General features: G+C 42.8%; 1 protein-coding gene across 5 annotated transcripts in view; it reads right to left on the bottom strand.

Annotated features, from left to right (window-relative positions):
• Window positions 1–148: 148 nt before the first annotated feature.
• The window catches only part of PIGL (phosphatidylinositol glycan anchor biosynthesis class L), an 84,714-nt gene continuing 58,748 nt past the window's right edge, over window positions 149–26,114 (bottom strand). The window contains exons 3-7 of one of the 5 annotated variants that reach the window (XM_014853203.3): window positions 17,395–17,485; window positions 12,300–12,367; window positions 8,652–8,683; window positions 6,758–6,891; window positions 149–2,962 (exon numbers count right to left, since the gene is read on the bottom strand). In XM_014853203.3, coding sequence (XP_014708689.2) covers window positions 2,864–2,962; window positions 6,758–6,891; window positions 8,652–8,683; window positions 12,300–12,367; window positions 17,395–17,485 — 424 coding nt within the window. In that variant the 3' untranslated portion in view covers window positions 149–2,863. Of the gene's footprint in view, window positions 2,963–3,893; window positions 5,627–6,434; window positions 6,892–8,651; window positions 8,684–12,299; window positions 12,368–17,394; window positions 17,486–26,114 lie in introns of those variants that run through there. The other 4 variants (XM_044745511.2, XM_044745510.2, XM_044745512.2 and 1 more) reach the window with 4 other exon arrangements.

Genomic DNA, 26,114 nt, shown 5'->3' with positions numbered 1-26,114 from the left:
ACCCAGATCTGTTCTGAGTCTGCGGCCTCAGGTGCACCCAGCTGTGCTCCCAGGGCTGCTGTGCTGCCCCCAGGAGGGTGCTGGGATGGAGAGGCAGGTAAGGGGAGCTTGCCCTCCAGCGACATGGACCAGAATCAAGCACTAGGCATCCGGTAAATAAAAATGTTTATTTTGAACTTTCCTCTTGGACTTTTATTTAATTTATTTTTAAAAAATAGGTGGCATGTACAGGAAAACAAAGGAAGCAGAAAATAAGTCTCAAATCCCACCACCCTGAAGCTACTATATTGGTAATTATACACATCTTTCTCACCTCTAAGATTTAAAAATATTTTGAATAGGTAATATATACACATGGTATAAAATTCAAAAGGGACAAAAGGTATCCATTCCCCTCCTCCCACCCAATTTCCTTTTTCAGAGACAAGCACTGTCAGCAGAGATACCCTATTTGTTTACACACATTTGGATGTGTGGACGTATATGGTTTTCCCATCACAAATGGTTGCATTCTCTAACACTGTTTTACATCTGGCTTTTTTTCACTTAACAATATACCTTGGAGACCTTTCCAAGTCAGTGTATTGCCTTATTATTTTTGAGAGTTTCATGGCATTATATTTTACTGGTGTACCCACAATTTATTTAACCAATCCTTAATGGATAGAAATTTGGACTGGTTCAGTATTTTACTAATATAAAGTGTTTCAATGTCTATCCCTTACACACCTCTTTTGGCACGTGGAGTAAATCTATATGTGAGTTACTGGAAGTGGACATGCTGGATCAGAGGGTATGTGACTTTACTAGAAACTGCCAAGTTGCCCTCCAGAGGTTGTACCATTACTTGTCTGCCAGCAGTGTATAAATAGCAAGCTTTTCTTTAATGAATCATTTCTTTACATAATTGAGATTATACTGGCTATACACAATTTTTTTAACTTCACATTGTATTGAAAGTATTATATCACATCAAAACTATTCATAAACAACAAAAAGTCCTTTAAAATTATAAATGTTCACTGTAGAAAGATGACCTCACTAATTAGTATTTACTTTTTGGATATATATCCTTTGATTTATATTCTTTTGTGTGTATTTATACACATGCAGACATACATATTTATGTGTATGTATGTTTAATAAAATGAGATTGTACCATTCCTAACCTGCTTTTTAAAATTTAATATATCATGAACATTTTTCCTCATTACTAAATATTGTATCACTGGATTTTTCTAATTTTGCTATTATAAATAATGTTGTGATGATATCTGTGTATATAATTTTGATTTTTTAAAAATTTCCTTAGGTCACATAGTATATGTATTTTAAGCTCTTAATATGTATTAAGCATTGCTGTCCAGAAAAGCTGGGTCAGTGTCTGTCTTCCTAGCAGCAGGACAGGGTCAGCCTATCCCACCACACTCCAACCAGAGTGTTGGTGGCTTATTTCTTGTCACACTTTCATATGAAGGCTATTAGGAGCTACTGACAAATTTTAAGTAGACAGATAGTATAACCAAATTTGCATTTCCCATTACAGCTTCAGGGCCTAATAGCTCTGTCAGTCTCATGTGGTCCCTAGGAGGCATTCAAGATAATGGTGACCCTCAGCAAAGTGGAGCAAGTTTGGGTGGAGAGACCCAAGAAGCAGGTCTGTTACCTGTTGCTATGGAGATAGCAATTCAGGACAGGCAGAGAGAATACTTACTGGACAATGCTCACAAGATCTTCTCAGTGTCAGGACTTTGACTTAATGCTAGTCCTTCTTTCTGCTCAGCACCCTCTTATTCTTTAGCTCCCATAACATCACCTTTCTTCAGCACTTACTGTGAGCCAGACCCTTTCCTGTGCTCCTTGCATCATCTCCTCTAAAGGTGGTACCATTATTGTCCCCTCATATTGCAGATGAAAGAAGTGAGGCAGAGAAAGATAAACACCTAGCCTGTGGTTACGTTGTAGGTAATTCTGGCCTCACACCCAGGGTCATCAGTCTGCAGGGCCTGTGCTCTTCACCACTGAGCTTTCCTGCCTTGGTCCACTTCCCTGGACCATTAGCTGGACTCTGGGAGTAGCTTCCAAGCCAGACCTCTCAGAACACTTTTATTTGTAGCACAATTTTAAGACATTAGGTTCTTGAGTGTTGAGAAAGAAAGTTCCAGATTTCTTTTCCTACCTCCTGCTTCTCCCAAAAGCCTGAGAGCTGAGATATTTGGTTGTAAGCTCCTTCAGGGGAGGCCCACAGCATAATAGTCTCTGAGGGAAATGCTGGGCACAGTGTCGGGACCTTGGGAGCTCCAGTCAATGCCTGTGACATTAAATAAAGCAAGTTGTCCCTGGATTCAAATTGTCTACACAGGCCACAAAGATAAATCAAAGGATCACGGTTGGACGCATTCAATACAGACTGTTCTTGTGTGTGTGTCTGTGTTAGTGAGCCTGCTTTGGAAACAGTGTAAACATCCTGCATTGTGGCATCTGTGAAGTGATGTCAGAGCACTTCTACTTTCACTTGGAATAACAGCAGGCTCTGTGTTTGACATCCATTGTGTCGTTATGTAAATCATTTTTCACAAGAACTTGAGAAGCTAGCAGGCTAGCTATTATTATCCTCGGGTTTGTTTGTTTTTGGTTGTTGTGGGTTTTTTCCCAGAGGAAGAAGCTGACGTTTGGACAGCCCATGGGCCTGCATGGCCTCCCTTTTATTAGAGGCTGACTAGGGCAGATGAGCAGAGCTCTGGAAGGCCACCCTAGCTGGGCTCTCCTCTGGCTCGGGGAGAGAGCCAGCTGCAGACCAGGCCCCCAGCTGCCCCGTCTTCTTTCTCCCTCTGTTCCCTGGGTTCGAAGACTCTTCAGGGCTTCAGAGGAAGTGCAGTGAGTTGATCCTCATGTAGCGGGAGAAGAGCACATAGAGTCGGCGGAACCACAGGAGCTGGCTGCGGTGGCAGGACATGGCTCTCTAGAAGAATCAGAGGACCAGTTATGGAACACGGGCACCGGAGCTGTTTCTGTTATTTTCAGTTCTGCCTTCCTCACCTTAAATCCTTCCTCCCACTAACGCACCTCCGGCTGTAGCCTGATCTGGCTTTCTCCTAGAACCAGTGAACCCGTCTGGCCTGGCCTCCACTCACTGCCTCCTCTCTCCCGACTCCTGATTGCCCCGCTGTGATGACAGCAGCTGGTGCTAATGGCAGCTACAGCACTCAGTCTCACATTATCCCGATTTTAACAACCCTGTGAGTTAAGTACTACCATTATTGTTTTTTTTAATAGATGAAGAAACTCATCAATCTCCAATAGCTAGTAGGTAGTGAAGCTGAGATTTGACCCCAAAACCATCTGATTGACTCTGGAGCCTACATTCTTAATCACTTTGCTCCATTATCTCACATACATAATGCATACTGGGATGTTTTACGGGAAGCAAGCTAGACTACTATGCTCTGACTCCTGAATTAGGAAAACCGGGAAGATACAATCACTATTAGAAGAAGGCATGGGTTCTCCTTGCCATTTAGTGGGGAAAATGTTTATCATCTTGTTATTCAGACCTGGTGTAGTTCAGTTTTTAAATAGAATAGATCATAGCAACTGATCTAGCTAGACAGAACATATATCAACTGTTCTGCCTGTTTTTCTCCAAGTACCATAATTAAACTGCCTCTCTAAGCTAATATCATTGCAAACCTTTATGTGAAGAACTCATTTTATATTCCTTGTTTGAACACCCATGGCTTTGGAGATATAAATACACCTATAATAAACACAAGTATTAAATGATAAATTATCAGGATAGGATATATTCCGGCAACATATTATATAGCATTGTTTCAATACAACAGGAAATATGACTAAATTTTTAAAATAAAAAGTATTTTCAGAGACAAAATGGATGTGTGCACTCAGAACAGTGCTAAAATTTTAATAAAACATAGTAAAAATAAAATCTTTATTTTAGAAAAACTTTGAGAGAAGAGAGGAACTTTGTAGTCCAAACACACTTGACTTGTCTCCTTGTAATAGTTACCAAGTTATATGAGTTTCCCACATCATGCTGCCCAGGTGCCCTGTTTATTTAGATCCCCTAATCTTTCAGTGACTTTTCAGCACCCATTCAATAAGATGGACACTTAGAATAATTATATACTTATGTCACAACTTTGGCTTTTTTACAAACTTTATTTTTCTATTTTTGTTCAAATTTTCCAAGAGAATACCACAGAATTTCAAAATTGTTTCTACTTTCTCTCCCCTTTTGGAGCATTTTCACTGCATGTCTTTCAAAACTATGATTTTACTCGTTATACAGTACTACATCATTCACCTGCTAAATATTAGTTCCTTTTTTGGCCACTATAAATTATATTAATGAGCATTCTTGTACATAAATCCTTGGACACATCTTTATTCATTTCCTTAGGATAAAATTCTAGAAATAAAAATTACTGGCTCAGCACATTTGTATGGTGATAGATGGTAATTAGTCTTTGGCTGGTGAACATGATATAGTCTACAAAGAATTCGAAATATAATGCCTCACACCTGAAATTTATATAATGTTATAAACCAATGCTACCTCAATATAAAAAAAATTACTGAAAGTATAAATTTATTGAATTATACAAGTAAAACTTATTTTATAAACAATTTTAAAAATTAAAAGAAAAAGTTAAACTCACCTAAAATCTCACCACCCAGAGGTAATCAAAATTCATATTTTTGCATGTTTTTTGACTTTTCCATGTGTATGTGTGAAAAAAATATATCACACTATATATATTGTTCTGTAACTTGTTTGCTTTTACTTAATGTATCAAGAATATCAAAAGGTAAGTCCAATGTCTGAGAAGACTTCTGACATTTATTACTGTTGCTTCCCTGAAGGAGTGTAGCAGTTGACACACCTGTTTCATTTAATGGTCCAACAATGGGTTTTATCATTTGACCTTTGCTAGCAAAAATGTTATTACTTTTTATTTATCTTTTATGTTTAATTGTGGTGAAGAAAGATTATACAAAATTTACCATCTTATACATTTTTAAGACTACAGTTGTATAGTCTTCTCCATGTTCACATTGTTGTGTAAAAGCTCTCTAGAACTTTTTCATCTTGCAAAAATAAATCTGTATACTCATTGAACAACTCTCCAGTACCCCCTCCCCCAGTCCTTGGCAACCACCATTCTATCTTCTGTTTCTATGATCTTGACTACCCTAGATATCTCATATAAGTAGAATCATACAGTTTTTGTCCTCTTGTGACTGGCTTATTTCACTCAGCAAAATGTCCTCAAGGTTCATCCATGTTGCAGCGTGTGACAGGATTTGCTCCTTTTTTAAGGCTGAATAATATTCCATTGTGTGTGTAGACCGTATCTTCTTGCTCCACTCATCTGTCAAGGACACTTGGGCTGCTTCTGCCTCTTGGCTGTTGTGCCTAGTGCTGCAGCAAACATGGCTGTGCAAACATCCCTTCCAGTCCCTGCTGTCAGTCCTTTTGGGTCTACACCCAGACACGGGGTTGCTGGGCCATATGGTGATTCTACTTACTGTTTATTTTCTTATTCTCAACATAATTCAGGTATTCTGACCTGGTCAAGAAGAGGCAGTAAATTCATGCTACCTGTTCCAAACACATAGCAATGATACAGAAAAATGTAAGAGGATACAAAAAAGACAAGGATGAGTCAAAACTAAGACCAACAGCAGCACAAACCTAAAGAATGAAACGCAGGTGTGAGAGTGGCTCAGGCAGAGGGCTCGCTGGCTGAAGGCCCAGGAGCATCATGACGGCTGGGAGTTCTGCTCTGAAGGGGACTCACTAGAGCGACTCTGCTGGACAGGGGACCCAGGCCTGCTGCTTAGAGCCAGCCCCAGGGCCTCCCTCGTCTGTGAAAAGAGGCTGGGAGAAAAACGTCCATTATGCAGCTCATTGCCGCCCTTCTCTCCATCATGGACTTAAATCAACTGGGGGTTGCACCTGGAGATGAACTGGATCGATTCTCCTCAACTGCCTTCTCCTTAACTCAGTGGTTCTCAGAATCACCTGTCCCATCCACAGCTAAGAGCCTTTTGCTAGGAGGGCTCAGTGGGCCTAACTTCCTCAGTAGGCAAACAGTAGTGTACCTGATGGGCTCTTTGCAGAGGCTCAGGCTGGGAGCACTGCCCCATGTATAACAGTAAAAAACTGGTAAATCAAAATGTCCAACAGTAAGGGATTTGCAGTATATTTTATGGTCCATCCATACAATGGAATATAGGCAGCCATTACAATTTGAATATGCAATGACAGACGAGAAAAATGGTCATAATGTTGTTAAGGCAGGTTTTAAATAGTAGGCATGGGATATATTCATGTGTGATCCCATTTAATATACATATATGTAAAATACTCTTTATAAGAGGATATAGCTTTATATATATATACTAACAATGATTACCTTTGAGTGGTGGGATTGATGGTAATTTTGATTTTTATTTTCTTCTTGATGCTTTTATGTATTTCCAGATTTTTCTACAACGAGCATGTATTTACTTTTTCTCTTTTTAGCATGTATTATTTTTATAACCAGAAAAAAAGGTGAAAGTTCTTGAAAAATCTGTGACTCCCAAGTTCTGGTTGCAGGCTAACTCTCACGGGCAGAAGGTGAACCGCACTGTTCACTGTGGAAGGGCTTTGGTTGGTGGTTTTAAGGAGCCAGGGGGTCTGGGGCACACATCTGGAATTGGGGGTCCAGGAATTCAGAATCCTCACCTTGGCCTGTGCCACTTCCTTGCTAGTGAGCACGAAGAGGATATCCCGGGTATGAAGCAGAGAAAAGGGCAGGTCCAGAAGGGAGATATACTTGCGCAGCACATTCACAGACTGAAGAGTGAGCACAGAGCACCCTGGGGCGGGGAGGGAGATGGGAGAAGTGAAGAGTCTTGCTTTTTCCCCTGAGCACTCTACCTCTCCCCTGGGGTGCAGGGCAGGGCAGTGGCTGTGGAGGTGCCCGGCAACACCGTGGCACCAGGGCTGCTCTTTGCCCATCATTCTCACATACAGGAAGAGTGAAAGGGTCATAGGACTCCTGGCTGGCTGCCCTCTACTGGCTACATGCCCTAGCTAGAAAAGGGTGGGATCTGGCTGCCTCAAGGCCAAAGGGAAGGTGATGGAGATGGGAATTCCTGTGTTGGCAGGCCAGAGACCTGGTTCCTGCTCTGTCACTGAAGAACTGACAGACGGGAAAGTCCTTTAACTTCTCTGAGCCTCAGTTTTCTCATCTGTAAAATAAATGGTGTTGGTAAGTGTGGGCCTGCCTGTCTCACAGGGTTGATATAAGAATCAAATAAACTGTTGTCCTGTTCGCAGCGGCCCGGTGGTGTGGTGGTTAAGTTTGAGAGCTCTGCTTCGGTTGCCTGGAGTTTGCAGGTTCGGATCCCAGGTGTGGACCTAGCACTGCTCATCAAGCCATGCTGTGGTGGCATCTCACATAAAATACAGGAAGACTGGCACAGATGTTAGCTTAGTGACAATCTTCCTCAAGCAAAAAGAGGAAGATTGGCAACAGATGTTAGCTCAGGGCCAATCTTCCTCACACAAAACAAAAAAATCCAACTATAGTCATGTTCTAAAGATCTCACAACTTGGTAAGCCACTCAGAAAAGGCACAAGCTACTTATGTTTTCATTCATTTAATCTTCATGTCACTCCTGAGAGGGAGCAGACCAGAAACTGGCTCAGAAAAGTTAACCATCAGGGTCATGCAATAAATGGCCAAGTGCGGTTAGGAAGAGTTTCTAACTCAAGCAGATTACCCCATCAAGCACCCATCAGTCATTTACAACCTGGCTAATTAATTGGGGGTTGGGATGTGATTTTGGATAGATGGACTGAAAGAATACCAGAGGTGGAAGAGAGCTGGCCTATGAGAAAGCTAGACAGGTGACTCGGTCACAGGGTGCCCAAATATTTAGCTAAACGTTATTTCTGGGTGTGTCTGTGAGAGTGTTTTCAGATGAGATTAGCATTTGAACTGGTGGACTCGGTAAAGCAGATGGCCTTCCCCAAGGTGGGCAGGCGTCATCCAGTCCATTGAGGGCCTGAATGGAACCAAAGGTGGAGGAAGGGGTAATTCATTCCTTTCCGTCTGACTGCATGAGCTGGGACACCGGTCTTCTGCCCTCAGACTGAGATTTACACCATTTGCTCCCCTGGTTCTCAAGCCTTTGGACTCAGACTGAATTATGCCACCAGCTTTCCTGGGTCTCCAGCTTGCAGATGGCAGATCATGGGACTTATCAGCCTCCATAATTGTATGAGCCAATTCCTTATATATAAGGATCCTATATTATCGGATCTATCTATCCTATGTGTCTATCAATCTATCATCTATCTACATACATCTCCTCTCGCTTCTGGTTCTCTGGAGAACCCTGACTAACACAACCAGCCTCTCCTCACACTCAGAGGCTGCCTGGCTGGCAGGGCACTTCCCAACAGATACAGCCTGATGAGACCTGAGCTGAGTCAGGAAGAGTGTGGGCTGGCCTCCCTGCCAACCTCTGCTTCACCTAGGGCAGCTCCCTGTATATTTATAAATTTCATCCTAATAAGTTTCTTAGAGGGATAGTATCTAGTGGTCTTTTGCAAAAGGGACTGACCTTACCTTTAGGTAACCTCCCTTCTGAGTGCAGGGTCCTGGAGGAGGAAAGGACAAGAGTGAGGGTGAAGATTCCTTTGTAGCTAATAGGAAGGGTCTTCAGAGTAAGGCCTGCTGCACCCTGTGGTCCCTCCAGGTAGGTTTCTAGGTAGTTTCTTTTGCATAAATTGCCATATAGGTTTCTGGGATTCCACACCTCTGGCTATAGCTGAAGGGACCACGGTGGGCACCCTACCTAAGGACAGCCAATCTGGAGGATGGTCAATGGCTTATGAAGTGCCCTGGCCTAAACTTGCACATTAGAAATGAAGGTAACTACAGTGGACTCTTCAAAATTTTTCCCTTGAAACTGTAATGTGGGTATAGTGGGAGAAAATTTTGTAATATTAATTGATATTTCTTCCCTGATAGTTCCTTTCTCCTTTTTGGCCTCCCCGCTCCCTCCTTTGGACAGTGAAGGCCATTCTGCGCTCACTGCATTAAAAGGAGGGTGAGGCAGGTCCAGCAGCACCAATCTCCAAATCTCTTGCCCGCTTTGTTGTTTTGAAAGCTGAGGGATGGAGAAGGATGGACCTATCCCACCCTGACACACAGACACACATACTCAAAGGAAAAGAGATTCTTGAGAGCAGGATTGAAAAAGGGAAGCTGACAGAGAAGTGAAAAACTTCCGGACCTGACTCCCTGGTAGAGCCCTGAGAAGCAGAAAAACCTGAAGGTTTCTGGGATCCTGAGGTCAGAGGCAACTTCTCTTGTACTCTGGGTAGAGTCCTGGGCATATTCTGAGTTTGAGGTGTCAGGATCTCCAAGGAAAGAGTTGGGAAGGCAGGATCTAAGTTAAGGAGGGGGATGCGCCCTGGAGACACACTCCTGGAAATCACACTTAAAGCACTAGAGCCACGAGGAGTCTGCATGGAGGGAGCCCAGGGTTGGGGAGGGAGCCCTGGGAAAGGAGCACTGAAGGGCCTTCTGGTGGAGGGAAGCCAGGAAGAGACTGAGAAGAGGCCAGAGAGGCCAGAGGAGGGAGGACAAGCTGGTGTGTGGCATTTCAGTGAGTGACAGGCAGGGTCAAATGCTATGGAAAGGTCAAGACAGATGAGGACTGAAATAAACCTAGGGAATTTAGCAGCCAGAAGGTGACTGTGGAGAAAACCATTTTAGAAGATTGGTGGGGAGCAGAAGGCAGGCACGGAGGGAAGGAAGGGTGGAAGTAGAGGGGAATTGTGGCCCTCTGAGAGGGGCTTGAAGCCTTCTCTGTGCACAAGAGGAACGTCATCCCCCAGGAGTGTGGGTGTGGGTGGAGAGGGAAGGCTGTAAGGTCATTTTCAAAGGAGCATGGACAGTAAGTTGAATAGGTCCTGGGCATGTCAGATCATCTCAAGCACAGTGACCCTCGCTGGTACCCAGAAGTATTGAAAGCCTGTGGCACTCCAGCCTCTTCTGAGGAAAATGGCCCCAGGCAGTTCTGTCTACATAAAGCTGTCCCTTGGGGTTCTCTACCTGGAATGAACCTTCCCCACGTCCCCACTTCAGTGGTGGGACCAGGGAGGGGGCCCAGCCACATCAGCCTCAAGTGCCCCTCCACCCTGCCTGTCGAGTTATCCTTGGTGTGTTTGATCTTTTCTCTGGTGCAGTGTAAATGCTGGTGAAAAACAATAAGGCTCAGTGTGCAGCCAGAATGAGGTGGGCCACTGTTCCAGTTCTCCATGGGGCCTGCTGTCCACCCCCATGTTGGAAGCCCAAGGCCTCAGAGTAACCACGTGGTTGGAAAGACCACACCTGGTCTACCTCATTTTTCCCATATATCTTCGGAAAAAATTGCGTCTCTGAGTGTAACTGGGAGATGTGTCTTTCCTGCACCTAATGCAACTGGCAACAGGTCTCCGCTAGGTGTGGCTTCTGGCTGGGACAGAACGTGAACAGTCCATAGGAGGGGACAGCATTCTTGCCTCCCCTCATTCCTCAGTCAAGGAAATAAGAAAAGCTTTCTGGAAAGAGCGCATGGGTAATAATTTCTAGCCTTTTCCTAGGTGATGCACAATTTAGGGACAAAGCTAGAGAGTCCTAATACTGGATTGGTCTTCACATTGTAGCAGACAGACTAATGAATGGAGACCCAGGATTCCTGGAGTCCAGTTCTGCCTCTGCCATTGTTCAGCCTGGTACTGCTGGGCAAACCACTTCACTGCCTTAGTAAAATGAGGTGGTTAAAGGGCTGGCCCAGTGGCATAGTGGTTGGGTTCGTGCATTCTGCTTCGGCAGCCTGGGGTTCACAGGTTGGGATCCCAGGCATAGACCTAGCTCCACTCATCAAGCTACACTATGGCATTGCCCCACATAAAATGGAGGAAGATTGGCATAGATATTACCTCAGCAACAATCTTCTTCACCAAAAAAATAAATAAAAAAAAATGTGGCTGGACTTCACGAAAGGTGAGGTCATTTCCAACTTCACATATTTCCCTGCTCCAGTCTGAGAATGTTGGCATGTTTAGAAGAAGGTTACAAAATAAGTCCTTCACTTCAAGTTGCCCCTTTCCCTCCTCAGTAGGTAGGCCAGGTCCACCACACCAGTGCCCATGGTGCCCAGAAGAAGCATTTCTCTGGAGGACAGGAAACATGTTGTATATTTGTATGACCCCGAGTAAGTCCTTCAACATCTTTGAGGTTCAATTTTTTCTTTTGGCTAAGGAAGATTCATGCTGAGCTAACATCCATGCCAATCTTCCTCTATTTTTTTTTAGCATGTGGGCTGCCAGCACAGCATGGCTACTAACAGAGTGGTGTAGGTCCGTGCCCAGGAACTGAACCCAGGCCACCAAAGCGGAGCGTGCTGAACTTAATCACTAGGCTACTGGGGCTGGCCCAGTTTTTTTTTTTTTTTACTGCTAGAATGCAAATACAGATCGGTAAAATAGGATGACTATGAAGAACAAATGAGATTTCATATTATATATGTATATCCTCCTTCTCCAAAGAAATATTTGAGACAGTGTATAAAACATACAATGGAAGATAAACAAATGAGAATAAGAGGAGGAAAAAAAAGATGAAGCCAGAAGGCACAACAGTTCACAGAACTCAATCCATAAGGGCTCATACATGTGCTTCAAGGGGTTGCAAACTTGGCCCTAAAGCTTTCTGTGGGCCGGCCCCGTGGCCAAGTGGTTAAGTTCGCGCACTCCACTTCTGCAGCCCAGGGTTCTGCTGGTTCAGATCCTGGGCGTGGACATGGCACCGCTCATTAGGCCATGTTGGGGTGGTGTCTCGCATACCACAACTAGAAGGACCCACAACTAAAAAAATATACAGCTATGTACTGGGGGGATTTGGGGAGAAAAAGCAGGGGGGAAAAAAGCTTTCTGTGGACAAAGCAAAGAGAGAAATAAAATTAGTTACCCCATTTGTGATATCCCTGGGGTAAAAAAGTCAGCTGTTTAGGAGATGAAACAATAATAATAAGACTTGAGAGAAATTTCTCACGTGGAGGACGTGGTGAGCTGTAGTGAGCAATATGGCCAACGCTGGCTCTCTAATATAATTCAGAAGTAAGCTGCACGGGGCTCAGATGATGCGTGGGAACTTGCTTTAGAGACCGTTCCCCTGAGCAAATGAACTATGCCCCTCCCACCTCCATCAGCCAGAGAATCGTACCTCACGGCCGCATACAGAGCGACATGATTGCTGTGACCACTCACTCCCCCTGCGTCAAAAGTCACCACCTGGAGAGAAACACAGGTTTTCACTTATGCCTGTCCCAATGTTTTCCCTACTGCCTTGACTTGCAGGGAGCTAGCCCCATTCCCTGGGGAAGGAAAGTAGAAGCAGAACCCTTTCCAAATTCTCAGTGTATCTGAACTGACTTCAGAGCAGATCCACTGTGTGTAGCTATTGGTTTGGCCAATTGTGTGGAGAATGTTCCATGGGTTTTACAGTTTACAGTACTCTTGCTCTTGGCCAGAGGAGCAGAGTGGAATTCAGCCATGAGAGAAACCTGGGTTCAGAATATCTTTGTTTCTTATCTGCCTAGTGATTTATTAGCACATTTAGTTCTCCTGGCTGGCTTGTGTGTGAACTTTGTTCATGTAGATGCTGCCATACTGAGGGCACAAAAGCTTTGAGGGACAATGTCCACCATGCTCTGTTCATGGAGTTCAGTTCACAGAAGAAGCATATTTACTCAGACTGCCTCTGTCTCCATTTTCACAGATACATCATCTGTTTATCAACTACAAGCTTAGTCTAGGTTCCAACATTTCATTTCTGCGCAAATAGATTTAAAAAACCGCAAAGAACAGATTGAAGAATAATAATAAAAGGATAACTTGAATAATAAAAGAAATACAAGAAAGAAAACAAGGACTTAGAAAAAGGAATAGAAGTAGTTGGTTAGGGGTGTGGGAAAGAGGGAAGCTGTCCCTACGGAAAGAAGGTGACCGTGCAGCATGGATGAAGGGACCGGAACTGGGACTGCAATAGGCTGGGAAGGGATTCATCATTGGTCTTTCTATTTTAAACCAGAAAATGTTGACTTCATGTATAGAAAACTCTGTTACAATAAGAGCAGCTAACATTTATTGAGCACAGGCTGGGGGGTGGGCTATAGATTAAAAGAAAATTTAAAGTCCTGTCAACTGATCCTGATTCAAACAAGCTGTAAAAATAAAAACAAAATAAAAATACATTTATGACATGAGACTCTTGGAAATGTAAAACACTGATATTAATGAATTATTAATTTTTAGGCATTACAGTTATGTTAATAAAAGGCCCAAATTCTTTTAGAAATGCATACTAAAATATTTAAATATGAAATATGATGCTGAGAATTTGCTTCAAAATAATACAAGAGGTGAATAGATGTGTAAATGAAAATAATATTGACTATGAATTCATTATTGAGGCTGAGTGATAGGAACAGGGAGGTTCATTAAGCTATTCTCTCTACTTGTGCATGCTTGAAAATTCTCCATAATGAAAACTTTAAAAAAAAGAGGCTGGCCCCGTGGCCGAGTGGTTAAGTTCGCGCGCTCCGCTGCAGGCGACCCAGTGTTTCGTTCGTTCGAATCCTGGGCGCGGACATGACACTTCTCATCAAACCAGGCTGAGGCAGCGTCCCACATGCCACAACTAGAAGGACCCACAACGAAGAATATACAACTATGTACCTGGGGGCTTTGGGGAGAAAAAGCAAAAAATAAAATCTTTAAAAAAAAAAAGAGTTAAAGGCTTATAAAAAAGCTAATCATATAATGGTGGATACATGGTATCATATATTTGTCAAAATCGATAGAATGTACAACATCAAGAGTGAACCCTAATGTAAACTACGGACTTTGGATGATGATGTTGTATTGATGCTGGTTCACTGATTGTAAGAAACTGTGGGACACGTGAGCATGTAGGTACTTGCTGCTCAATTTTGCTGTGAACCTAACTGCTCTAAAAAATACAGTCTTTTAAAAAAGTTAATCATATAACTCAAGTACTCGGTTCTGATGCCATTCTTCTATGCAACACAGTCGGGGAGACCTGAGTCTACTCTCATCTCTGTCACTAGTTAACCCTGGCCCCTTGGTCAAGTCACAGAATTGACCACTGGAAGTTATTTCAACTTGTAATGCCTGGTTTCATCTGTGAGATCTGAAATGTAACACCTGCCCTACTTTCCTCATTGGGTTGAGGTGAGGATAACTAAAACCACATGTAAGAACCATATAACAGGAAAGGCGAGAGTGTCTCAACTCCAAGTCTGCTGCCATCAGACAGAGCGTGAGGTCGGGGCCAGGTAGCCATCGCAGGCATGCTGGAGGGCATTCCTTTGGCTTAGGGGATTTGGGACCACATGGAGCTGGGCTCAATCACTTCTGAAATTCTCTAAGGTCTTTGTTTTCTTTGTTTCTTCCTTATCCTACATTTTATAATCTCCCTCTTTCTTTCTGTTGCAAGGAGGGCTGAGCTAAATTGTATTTGTACAAATTTTTACATGACAACAATGGCACCTGTAGTTCTTTACAGAATGCCATCCACTTTCTTTTCCCCCCTAAATTGCAGAAATCTTTGTTCAAATGAAATCCTACCCAGACCCAATAAACAAGAGATTAACAGTGGGGCTGTTCTGGTTTCTCTAAGACAATGGTTCTCAACTGGGGCCAGTTTTACCCCAGGACATTTGGCAATGTCTGGAGATATTTTTATTGTGGGGACTGAGGGGAGTTGCTACTGGATAGAGGTGGGTTATCTAGGGGGTAAAGGCCAGGGATGCTGTTAAACATCCTACAATGCAAAGACAGCCCCCACAACAAAGAATTATCTGGGCCCAAATGTCACTAGTGTCCTAACGGAGCAGGGACTGGGTGTGTTTGGCTCCCTGTTGTATCCCCACTTCACAACAGAGAGTGACGATTACACAGCAGGTGCTCAATAAATATTAGTTGAACGAAAGACTGAGGTAGGGCTTGGGCCCAGGACTTAGTCTGCTTGATATCCAAAGAAACTACCAAACCCCTAGGCTGCTTTCTGTAGAGGGCAGCATTATACTTTTCAAAGCACTGCCCTGTCAGTCATCCCAGTGGTTCTTGCAACGCCCCTGCAGTGGGCAGGACAAACAGCTCAGCAAGCATACGGTGGAGCTGGGACAGGAGAGAACCCAGTTTCCTTCCATCACACTGTGCTAATGGCTGCAGAGCCACCTTTGGCTTTGGACAAAGGAGGGAGAGGTTGGTATCATCTCAGCACAGCCCAGGGGAGAAACTTCCTTCCTGTGGCTTAGCTCCGTGCTCCTCACTTCTGTCTTTGCTTCCCTGTTGGGGCTTCCCCTTCTCTAATTGTCCAGTGGATCCTTCTGGTTGGGATGAGGCACCTGGGGCCCTCCCAAGATTCATGCATTCAGCTTGGTACAGGATACTGCTACCAAGTGACTTCTCACCTGCCTAGTATTAATGCCTCATCCCTAGCCCTGCAGGGACTATGGGACTGTGTGAAAGGGCATTTCACTGCGTCATGGGAGGTGAGTGGAAACCCGTGCTTAGCTTGATTATGGCCTCTTGATTATCACACTGGCTATGGTATAGGCATGGCTTTATACTTCTATTATTGCACGAAGTGCAGGCCAGGAAACTTATTCCCAACCACACTGTGATAAGAGTTTCTTTGTTAAAAGCAAGGTGTGTTAAAGAGCTATTTTAAAACGATTTCCTTATTTACAGAAATTAAATCAATTCAAGATTATCCTGACAATAAAAATCCCCTCAGTCACTTGACTGAATGTGAGCAGCTCAGACAATGGGAAAGAGAGCTCCAGGTGGGGAGATGGCAGTTAATAGTTGGGGCAGTTTGGGGACGAGCACTGTCTGGGGCCTGTTCTAGTTCTTGGGGATGGAAAGATGTCATGGTGCAGTCCTTGCCTTCATGGACCTTACAGTCTAGATTGCAAGACCATGGTCTGTACTTTAAAGGATAAACAGTCACACTTGTCACAGGCACAGGACACACAATAAATACTGTAGGAATCTCAAAGAGGGCTGAAGAAGTCACGTAAGGCTTTCTGGAGAAGGCAGTCTTGAGATGGGCCTGGACCACAAATCACTTTTCTGGGACACAAACTTGGGAGACTCTTCTGAGAGTAAGAATGGCACGCAGAGCTGTCTGTACCCTAAAGCTCCTCCTCCCTGGATGCTGAGATTGGGGCCAGCTGCAATGTGGTCTAAAAAAGAAACCTGGCCCCTCAGTAAGAACCAATCCTGTTCACCGATGTGCTGTACTTAAGTAAGGGTTAGATCACAGACGGCCAAGGTCAGAAATATGGGAGTCTATCCTACAAGCAGAAGTTACTGGGAAAACCAGCATTCTAAGCAGAGGAGAGAAAATATTTGGGGACTGGTCCTGGGGAAGCCACTGCCAGGGAAACGTGTTCCCAAGGGGTACTGCAGCACACTCCCCAGCCCACTGTTTGACTTCAGGCTGGCCCTCAAGACCAGCTCTGTCTACCGATCTGGGCTGTGGAGCCCTGAGATGTTTGTTAGTGTGAGCTAGGTGGGACGGGCAAGAGAATCCAGGCAAGCCCCGTCAGCAGGGCTGGCACTTGACCCCTAAGCCAAACCATGGTCCAAACCCTCCACTTTCACACGCACACGCTCTGGGAAGGTAAAGCTGGGAAGTGTGAGCCCGCAGGCTGTTGGTGAGCATCTTTCCAGCCAGGACAAGAATCAAGCCAGCGCACAGAGCGAGATGGAGAAGTGTCCCGGCAGGGCCAGGGGCCCAACTCCGCCTTTATGTAACTCCGAGAGAGCTGGTCAGGTGCCCCTTCTGGCCTGTGCGGACCAAGTTTCAGTTGTATTTCTGTCATTAGAAAATGAAGATGGCCCAACTAATATATCAGGGAAAACCTGCTCTTAAGAAGGGTCTAATAAATCAATTCACTCAGTGAATTCATCATTGATAAAAGCCTAATATGTTTCTCTTCCAGCAGGATTCATCTTTTAAAACTGAAACCAAAAGATTGGGGCTGTAAATGGTAGAATTTTACGTTATTAGCCCATGAAGGATTATTATTATTATTTTGTAGGGGGACAGACAGCCCTCTCGGGAGCCTTCAACCCACCCACTGGCAAGGATCCCAGTAGAATTGAGACAGGTGTTCGCAGACCTGTCCATCTCTGCAAGTAAACGTGAATCTCTGTTAGGGCTCTTCACCTGACCAAACTTTTCTCCCTGTTGCGGATGTGAATTTATCCTCACAACCCCTTACCAGGTTGATGCCATTCTCTTCTATGTGCCAGAGGAGGACGCTGGCCACACGCTGTGTGTCCCACTGCACACCTGGGTCATCTGGGAAATCCCTGGAAGGAAAAAGCACCACTTGAACATCTTTTCTAATCAGGGGCAAACTTCTCCCTAAGTTCTGGTAGGTGTGTGCCAGTCTTGTGATAGAAGTTGTACTGGGGGGCGCACTCTTAAGTATCCAGATTTCAGTGAAAGAGATAAGATTTAGAAATATGACACAACTAGAAGTCAATGCACGACTCCACGTAACACACTTTTGGAGTTTTGTGCTCGTTGCTGAGGGGAAGAAACAGACATCAATGAGACAAGGTGCTGTCACAAGCTGGGGAGACATATATGTTAACAACGAACTTGGACACAGGGCAGAACAATACATACCTTTATAAGAATAATAGTAATAGTGCTTTAATACAAAGCACAAAAGTATGTTATTTCACTTAACCTCATGAACATCTGCTGAAGGAGCCTTTACAGATGAAGTTAAGTAGCCTGCTTGCAAGGTTGTTAGAGCTGGATTTGAACCCAGGTTTTCTGACTGCAAAGCCAAACTGTTTTAGCACATGCGCTGACAACATGCCTCCTCCAATGCGGCTGCATCAAATTACCAATCTCAGGAGCGGAGGCCTCTGAAGATTAATCTCACCTTGTCTGTGTCTCCACTTGGCCACGTCACAGATCTGTCTCCTCCTTTGTCTCTTTGCTGTGCATGGAGCTACGGCTTCACCTGACATGAGATCAAGGCCTGAATTCGACCTTAATTTGAAGATATTATTCATAGTCTTATAAATAGATATCCATCTCTCTTTGGCTCAGGTCCTTTGGCAACGTCTGCAGTGCTACTGAGAGGACACAGGCTCTTTTTGCTCCCCACCAGGCAGGCCGCCATAACCTCTCTATGGGGAAAGGCCATTAACTGATCCTCTTAGGACTTTGGTCAAAGGAGAGCCACTGAACGTTTCTCAGCAGGAAAAGGACAGGAGCCCCAGCCCCAAATAATGTAGTTATTTCCACTGCTTCATTGGCTACCTCAACCAACCCCGCAGGGTGCTTTCTGTAGAGCGCAGCTTTATACTTTTCAAAGCACTGTCCTGCTAGCCATTCCAGGTGGTTCTCATAGTGCTCCTGCAGTGAGCAGGACAGACAGCTCAGCTAGTGGATAGGGGGAATGGGTAGGGTGAAAGGAAGAAAGTAGGGACCAATTCAAAGCCCAGACTTGTTCCCTGGGAACGGAGTTGAATATGGTTCCCAAGTGGAATATGACCTGCTGAGCTCAGACTGCTGAAGGAGAAAAGGATACAGGCATCAGGGACAATACCTTGGAGGGAAAACAGCTACATACATGCTCCTGACTGGGAGGTCCATATAAATGTATCAAGGCATCATTTTGGAAACAGAATACACCAATAATATTCACATGGATGGAGTAGCAGTCTAAGAGAAAGAGTAGACGGTAGTTGGCTAAGCCTACTTAATTCTCCGTTCTGAGGTGCTGAAAGATGAATCCCAGGTGGGAAAGCTCATTACTGCCTTCCATTCATCTTCTGAGAACTGGAATCTGCTATTCTAAGGCACTTCACTTAGAGTGAGGTGTTACTCCACGCCCTATCCTCTGGCTCTACCCTCTGACCATGCATAAGGAACCCAATCATCTGGGGGGGATTTTGGAATGTAAATATCCCCTCTGTAACCTGAGACATCTGAGATGGCAGCACTGCTTCTGTGATCAGTCCAAACTCCTCCTGGTCAAGCATTCAAGACTTTCCCCCAATCTATCTCCTATTTTGATCTACTTCATTTCTCTTATTTGAAAGAGCAAATAAGATAACACACATGAGAAAGCACTTATAAAACTATAAAGGGACATGTAAATTGCAAAGTAGTGGCTGTTATTGATGTATCACTCTAATTTAGGTCCCTTCAAAAAAAGAAAGAAGGAAAAATGAAACCCCCCATCTTTCTTCCTTGCTCTGGAGTCCCTTGCAGAGCTCTTTGTTGACTGCTTACATCAGTGGTCAGTGGTTTCAAAATGGGGTGTAGGCACCCCAGGAGATGTGTAAGACAATCCACTGAGGTAAAGCGAGAAATCACTAGAATTTCTATTTATGTGTTTTTCTATCTGTTCAAATTTCTATTTTGTACCTCTTTTATAAGGCATCATACACGAACAGAGTTTAACATGTATACAATTTAAGTAAATAAGCGCACAAATATTAGAAGTGCATACTCAAATTTGTTTCTTTTTTCCAGGGATTGTGATAAAAAATGTTTGGAGATCACTGGTCTAATCTACTCACCCTACATTTTACTTTATTTTTTCCTGGATATTTAAAAACAACTTTATTGAGGTACAATTTATATAATATAAAATCCACTCATTTTAAATGTACAATTTAGTGGTTTTTAGTAAATGTATGGAATTTCTCCATTTTATTTTACTAGTGTTTTGCATATATTTAACTCTTGATTCTCCAACCTATTATAAGTTCCCTGATGGCCAGATGTTATGTTAGCCATTTAACAGTCAGTGTCCAGCAAGGAAAACGGAAACCACCAGCTACTTCAGAAGGAATTTAATACCGGGAATTGTTTACCCAATTGATGGGAAGAGCTGAGAGGCCAAACAGGAAACAATGAAATAACCCAGAGATCGGCAACAGCAAAAAGTCACTACTATGTGTAGGATGGGACACCAGAGCCAATGGATGAGAGTGATAGTGGGAACTAGCCCTGCAGAATCTGGAGTCATGGAAAACATTCAGATGCTGATGGAGGTGCTGCCTGAGGTGGAGGGAAGGGGGAAATACACTGGTTTTTCACTCCTTCTACCTTCCAGTCTTCCATCATTGCCACCTATTGGTCAAATCTACCAAGAAGCTAACTGGCAAGGAAGCCTGGAAGGTGTAGTTACCGAGCAAAGGCATAAGATGTCTGGCAATGTCTTGCTCATAGCAGATGCCCAATAGACATTTGCTTTCAATTGCTGCTCAGTTCTGGCTCTAAACCTTCAAAGGACAGCAGCAGCCGGGCCACCTGCCTCTCAGTGTCTATGGAGTCCAGTTTTCCAGCCTTATGTGAATGCAGTGGCCCACTAGTTGCTCAAGTACAGAGGGCAGCAGGGGGCACCATAGGGAGGACATGGAGACCACTGCTAGGCAAGTAGTTTCAAGGCTCAGGGAAGGGCGATGTGGCAAGAGTTAACAGCCAGCTCTATCCAGAAGCTCAAGGATGGAGAACTGCACATGATTAAAGTGGTCCAGTGTCATCAAGACGCAATGTGATGTGAGAGAGAGATCATCAGGTAGGATGACAGAACACCAGAATTCTAGTTCCCTACTCACCATGTGACGTGGGCAGAGGCTGCATCATCAATAAACCTGGGATAATCCCGGGATGTACCTGATGACCTCTTGAGAGCCTTTCCAGCTCCGAAATCTAGGATTTCATGTCATAAGCAATTTCCAAGTGAGTTTAAACAATAATCATGGTGGTAGTTTTTAGGAAAGAATACAGGTCTTAGACGATAAATGGCATCAGGGTGGTCAAAACCAGGCCCCTGGGATGCTGTTCTCTTTACTTTCCCAGAGCTCAGTCAAGACCCCAATATTTATTGACATCCTGTTTATATTTCAGTATTTGTCCATTACTGTGTAACTTGCACTTAGAATTGTATCTAGCAAATAGTAAGCACTCATTACATATTGTTTTTCCCTTACTATTTTGTAATATTTTCCTCACTACTTCCCAACAGAGGGATTATGCATCATTCTTAGGAATAACTGAGAATTATTTTATTATTATTTTGCTTGAGGAAGATTACCCCTGAGCTAACATTTGTGCCAGTCTTCCTCTACTTTCTATGTGGGTCACTGCCACAGCATGGCTGATGAGTGGTGTTGGTCCACACCCAGGATCTGAACCCACAAAACCAGGCTGCCAAAGCAGAGTGCACTGAACTGAACGACTATACCATGGGGCCAGCTCCGAGAATAATTTTAGCCTAGTGTCATTCAGTAGCTAATGAAGGGCAGAGCAGACATAGATGTCTTGTGCCAACTAAGTCTGTCTGTGATGGAACTCTAACATGACCAGTGTTCCGAAGAGAGATGAGGACAGTGAAGTCAGGAAAACAGAGCCTTCTGCTCTGATGTCCTTGGAATCCTCCCTTCATGTGGAATGCCTGCCTCTGGCCTCTGGCCTCTGATAACTTGGGATTCTTCCCTGCTCTTCTTTCTACTTACCAAATCTAACACAACCTTAGGGACTTGCTTCAGTGCTGCCTCCTCCATGAAGCCTTCTGGAAGGAGTGTGAGGCCAACTGCACAGTTTAGAGGGTACAGTCCCCAACACTGCCCTCATTTCTGACACCAACTACAAGTTCAGGGGTGCCCAAAACCACTCTCAGTTTTTTTTTTTTATTAAGGTTATGATAGTTAACAACCTTGTGAAATTACAGTTGTACATCATTATTAGTCATGTTGTAGGTACACCACTTCACCCCTAGTGCCCTCCCCCCACCCCCCATTCCCCTGGCAACCACCAATCAGTTCTCTTTGTCCATATGTTAACTACCACCTATGAGTGGAGCCATACAGAGTTCATCTTTCTCTATCTGGCTTATTTCACTCAACATAATACCCTCAAGGTCCATCCATGGTGTTGTGAATGGGACAACTTTGTCCTTTTTTATGGCTGAGTTGTATTCCATTGTATATATATACCATATCTTCTTTATCCAATCATCAGTTGCTGGGCACTTAGGTTGGTTCCATGACTTGGCTATTGTGAATAATGCTGCGATGAACATAGGGGTGCATGGGACTTTTGGAATTGCTGATTTCAGGTTCTTAGGATAGATACCCAGTAGTGGGATGGCTGGGTCATAAGGTATTTCTATTCTTAACTTTTTGAGGAATCTCCATACTGTTTTCCATAGTGGCTGCACCAGTTTCCATTCCCACCAACAGTGTATGAGGGTTCCTTTTTCTCCACAGCCTCTCCAACATTTGTCACTCTTGGTTTTGGATATTTTTGCCATTCTAATAGGTGTAAGGTGATATCTTAGTGTAGTTTTGATTTGCATTTCCCTGATGATTAGTGATGATGAGCATCTTTTCATGTGTCTATTGGCCATCCGTATATCTTCTTTGGAGAAATGTCTGTTCATGTCCCCTGCCCATTTTGTAATTGGGTTGTTTGATTTTTTATTGTTGAGTTGTGTGAGTTCTTTGTATATTATGGAGATTAACCCTTTGTCGGATAAATAACTTGTAAATATTTTTTCCCTATTAGTGGGCTGTTTTTTTGCTTCAATCCTGTTTTCCCTTGCTTTGAAGAAGCTCTTTAGTCTGATGAAGTCCCATTTGTTCATTTTTTCTATTGTTTCCCTCATGTGAGGGGTTATGGTGTCCGAAAAGATTCTTTTGAAGCTGATGTCAAAGAGTATACTGCCGATATTCTCTTCTAGAAGACTTATTGTTTCAGGCCTAATCTTTAGGTCTTTGATCAATTTTGAGTTTATTTTAGTAAATGGTGAAAAAGAATGGTTGATTTTCATTCTTTTACATGTGGCTGTCCAGTTTTCCCAGCACCATTTGTTGAAGAGACTTTCTTTCCTCCATTGTAGGCCCTCAGCTCCTTTGTCAAAGATTAGCTGTCCATAGATGTGTGGTTTTATTTCTGGGCTTTCAATTCTGTTCCATTGATCTGTGCATCTGTTTTTGTACCAGTACCATGCTGTTTTGATTACTGTAGCTTTGTAGTATGTTTTGAAGTCAGGGATTGTGATGCCTCCAGCTTTGTTCTTCTTTCTAAGGATTGCTTTAGCAATTCGGGTCTTTTGTTGCCCCATATGAATTGTAGGATTCTTTGTTCAATTTCTGCAAAGAATGTCCTTGGGATTCTGATTGGGATAGCATTGAATCTGTCGATTGCTTTAGGTAGTATGGACATTTTAACTATGTTTATTCTTCCAATCCATGTACATGGAATGTCTTTCCATCTCTTTATGTCGTCGTCGATTTCTTTCAAGAAGGTCTTGTAGTTTTCATCGTATAGATCTTTCACTTCCTTGGTTAAACTTATCCCAAGGTATTTTATTCTTTTTGTTGCGATCGTGAATGGGATTGAGTTCTTGAGATCTTTTTCTGTTAGTTCATTGTTAGCATATACAAATGTTACTGATTTATGTATGTTGATTTTATACCCTGCAACTTTGCTGTAGTTGTTGATTGTTTCTAATAGTTTTTCTATGGATTCTTTGGGGTTTTCTATATATAAGATCATGTCATCTGCAAACAGCGAGAGTTTTACTTCTTTGTTGCCTATTTGGATTCCTTTTATTTCTTTTTCCTGCCGAATTGCTCTGGCCAACACCTCCAGTACTATGTTGAATAAGAGTGGTGAAAGTGGGCACCCTTGTCTTGTTCCTGTTCTGAGAGGGATGGGTTTCAGTTTTTGTCCGTTGAGTATGATGTTGGCTGTGGGTTTGTCATATATGGCCTTTATTATGTTGAGGTACTTTCCTTCTATACCTATTTTATTGAGGGTTTTTATCATAAATGGATGTTAGATCTTGTTGAATGCTTTCTCTGCATCTATTGAGATGATCATGTGGTTTTTGTTTCTCATTTTGTTAACGTAGTGAATCACGTTGATTGATTTGTAGATGTTGAACCATCCCTGTGTCCCTGGTATAAATCCCACTTGATCATGGTGAATAACCTTTTTGATGTATTGCTGTATTCGGTTTGCCAGAATTTTGTTGAGGATTTTTGCATCTATGTTCATCAGTGATATTGGCCTGTAGTTTTCCTTCTTTGTGTTGTCCTTGTCAGGTTTGGGGATCAGGGTGATGTTGGCTTCATAGAATGTATTAGGGAGTGCTCCATCTTCCTCTATTTTCTGGAATAGTTTGAGAAGGGTAGGTATTAAATCTTCTTTGAATGTTTGGTAGAATTCTCCAGAGAAGCCGTCTGGTCCTGGACTCTTATTTTTGGGGAGGTTTTTGATTACTGTTTCTATTTCTTTACTTGTGATTGGTCTATTCAGATTCTTTATTTCTTCCTGATTCAGTTTGGGTAGGTTGTATGAGTCTAGGAATTTATCCATTTCTTCTAGGTTGTTCAATTTGTTGGCATATAGTTTTTCATAGTATTCTCTTATGATCCTTTGTATTTCTATGGTATCTGTTGTGATTTCTCCTCTCTCATTTCTAATTTTATTTATTTGAGACTTCTCTCTTTTTTTTTTAGTGAGTCTGGCTAAGGGTTTGTAGATTTTGTTAATTTTTTAGAAGAACCAACTGTTTGTTTCATTGATCCTTTCTACTGTCTTTTTTGTTTCAATATCATTTATTTCTGATCTAATTTTTATTATTTCCCTCCTTCTACTGACTTTGGGCTTTGTTTGTTCTTCTTTTTCTAATTCCATTAGGTGTCGTTTGAGGTTGTTTATGTAAGATTTTTCTTGCTTATTGAGGTTAGCCTGTATTGCAATGAATTTCCCTCTTAGGACTGCCTATGCTGTGTCCCAAACAATTTGGTATGGAGTGTTTTCATTTTCATTTGTCTCCAGATAATATTTGATTTCTTCTTTAATTTCTTCAATAATCTATTGTTTGTTCAGTAGCATGTTGTTTAGTCTCCACATTTTTGGCCCTTTCCCAGCTTTATTCTTGTAGTTGATTTCTAGTTTCACAGCATTATGATCAGAAAAGATGCTTGATATTATTTCAACCCTCTTGAACTTATTGATACTTGCTTTGTTTCCCAAGATATGGTCTATCCTTGAGAATGTTCCATGCGCGCTTGAGAAGAATGTGTAACCTGCTGTTTTTGGATGAAGTGTCCTACATATATCTATTAGGTCCATCTGATCTAATTTTTCATTTAATTCTATAATTTCCTTGTTGATTTTCTGTCTGGATGATCTGTCCATTGGTGTTAATGGGGTCTTGAGGTCCCCTACTATTATTGTATTGCTGTTGATGTCTCCTTTTGGTTTTGTTAATAGTTTCTTTACGAATTTTGGTGCTCCTGTGTTAGGTGCGTATATATTTATAAGTGTTATTTCATCTTGGTGGAGCATCCCTTTTATCATTATATACTGCCCCTCTTTGTCTTTCTTTATCTGTTTTGCTATGAAGTTACTTTGTCTGATATAAGTATGGCAACACCTGCTTTCTTTTGTTCATTATTAGCTTGGAGTATTGTCTTCCATCCCTTCACTTTGAGTCTGTGTTTGTCTTTGGGGCTGAGGTGTGTTTCCTGCAGGCAGCATATTGTTGGATCTTGTTCTTTGATCCATCCTGCCACTCTGTGCCTTTTGATTGGAGAGTTCAATCCATTCACATTTAGAGTGATTATTGAAACGTGGGGGCCTACTGTTGCCATTTTATCACTTGTTTTCCGGTTCTTTTGTATTTTGTCCTGATGGAGAGCTGTTACTTTGTGTTATTGTCCTTCTGCTTATCTCCTTTGTTCTGGATTTTCTAACTCCTTTCCTCTTTTTGATTTTTCAGGCATGAGGTTCTTCCTGAGCATTTCTTGAAGAGGAGGTTTTGTGACAATGAACTCCCTTAACTTTTGTTTATCTGGGAAAGTTTTTATATCTCCATCGTATCTGAAGGATATTTTCGCTGGGTAGAGTATTCTTGGCTGCAGGTTTTTGTCCTTCAGAGTTTTGAAT

This window comes from Equus asinus, chromosome 13, assembly GCF_041296235.1.
Source record: "Equus asinus isolate D_3611 breed Donkey chromosome 13, EquAss-T2T_v2, whole genome shotgun sequence".
Lineage (NCBI taxonomy): Eukaryota > Metazoa > Chordata > Mammalia > Perissodactyla > Equidae > Equus > Equus asinus.
Note: the sequence above shows the minus strand (reverse complement) of the source record. Positions and strands in the feature narration are given on the sequence as shown.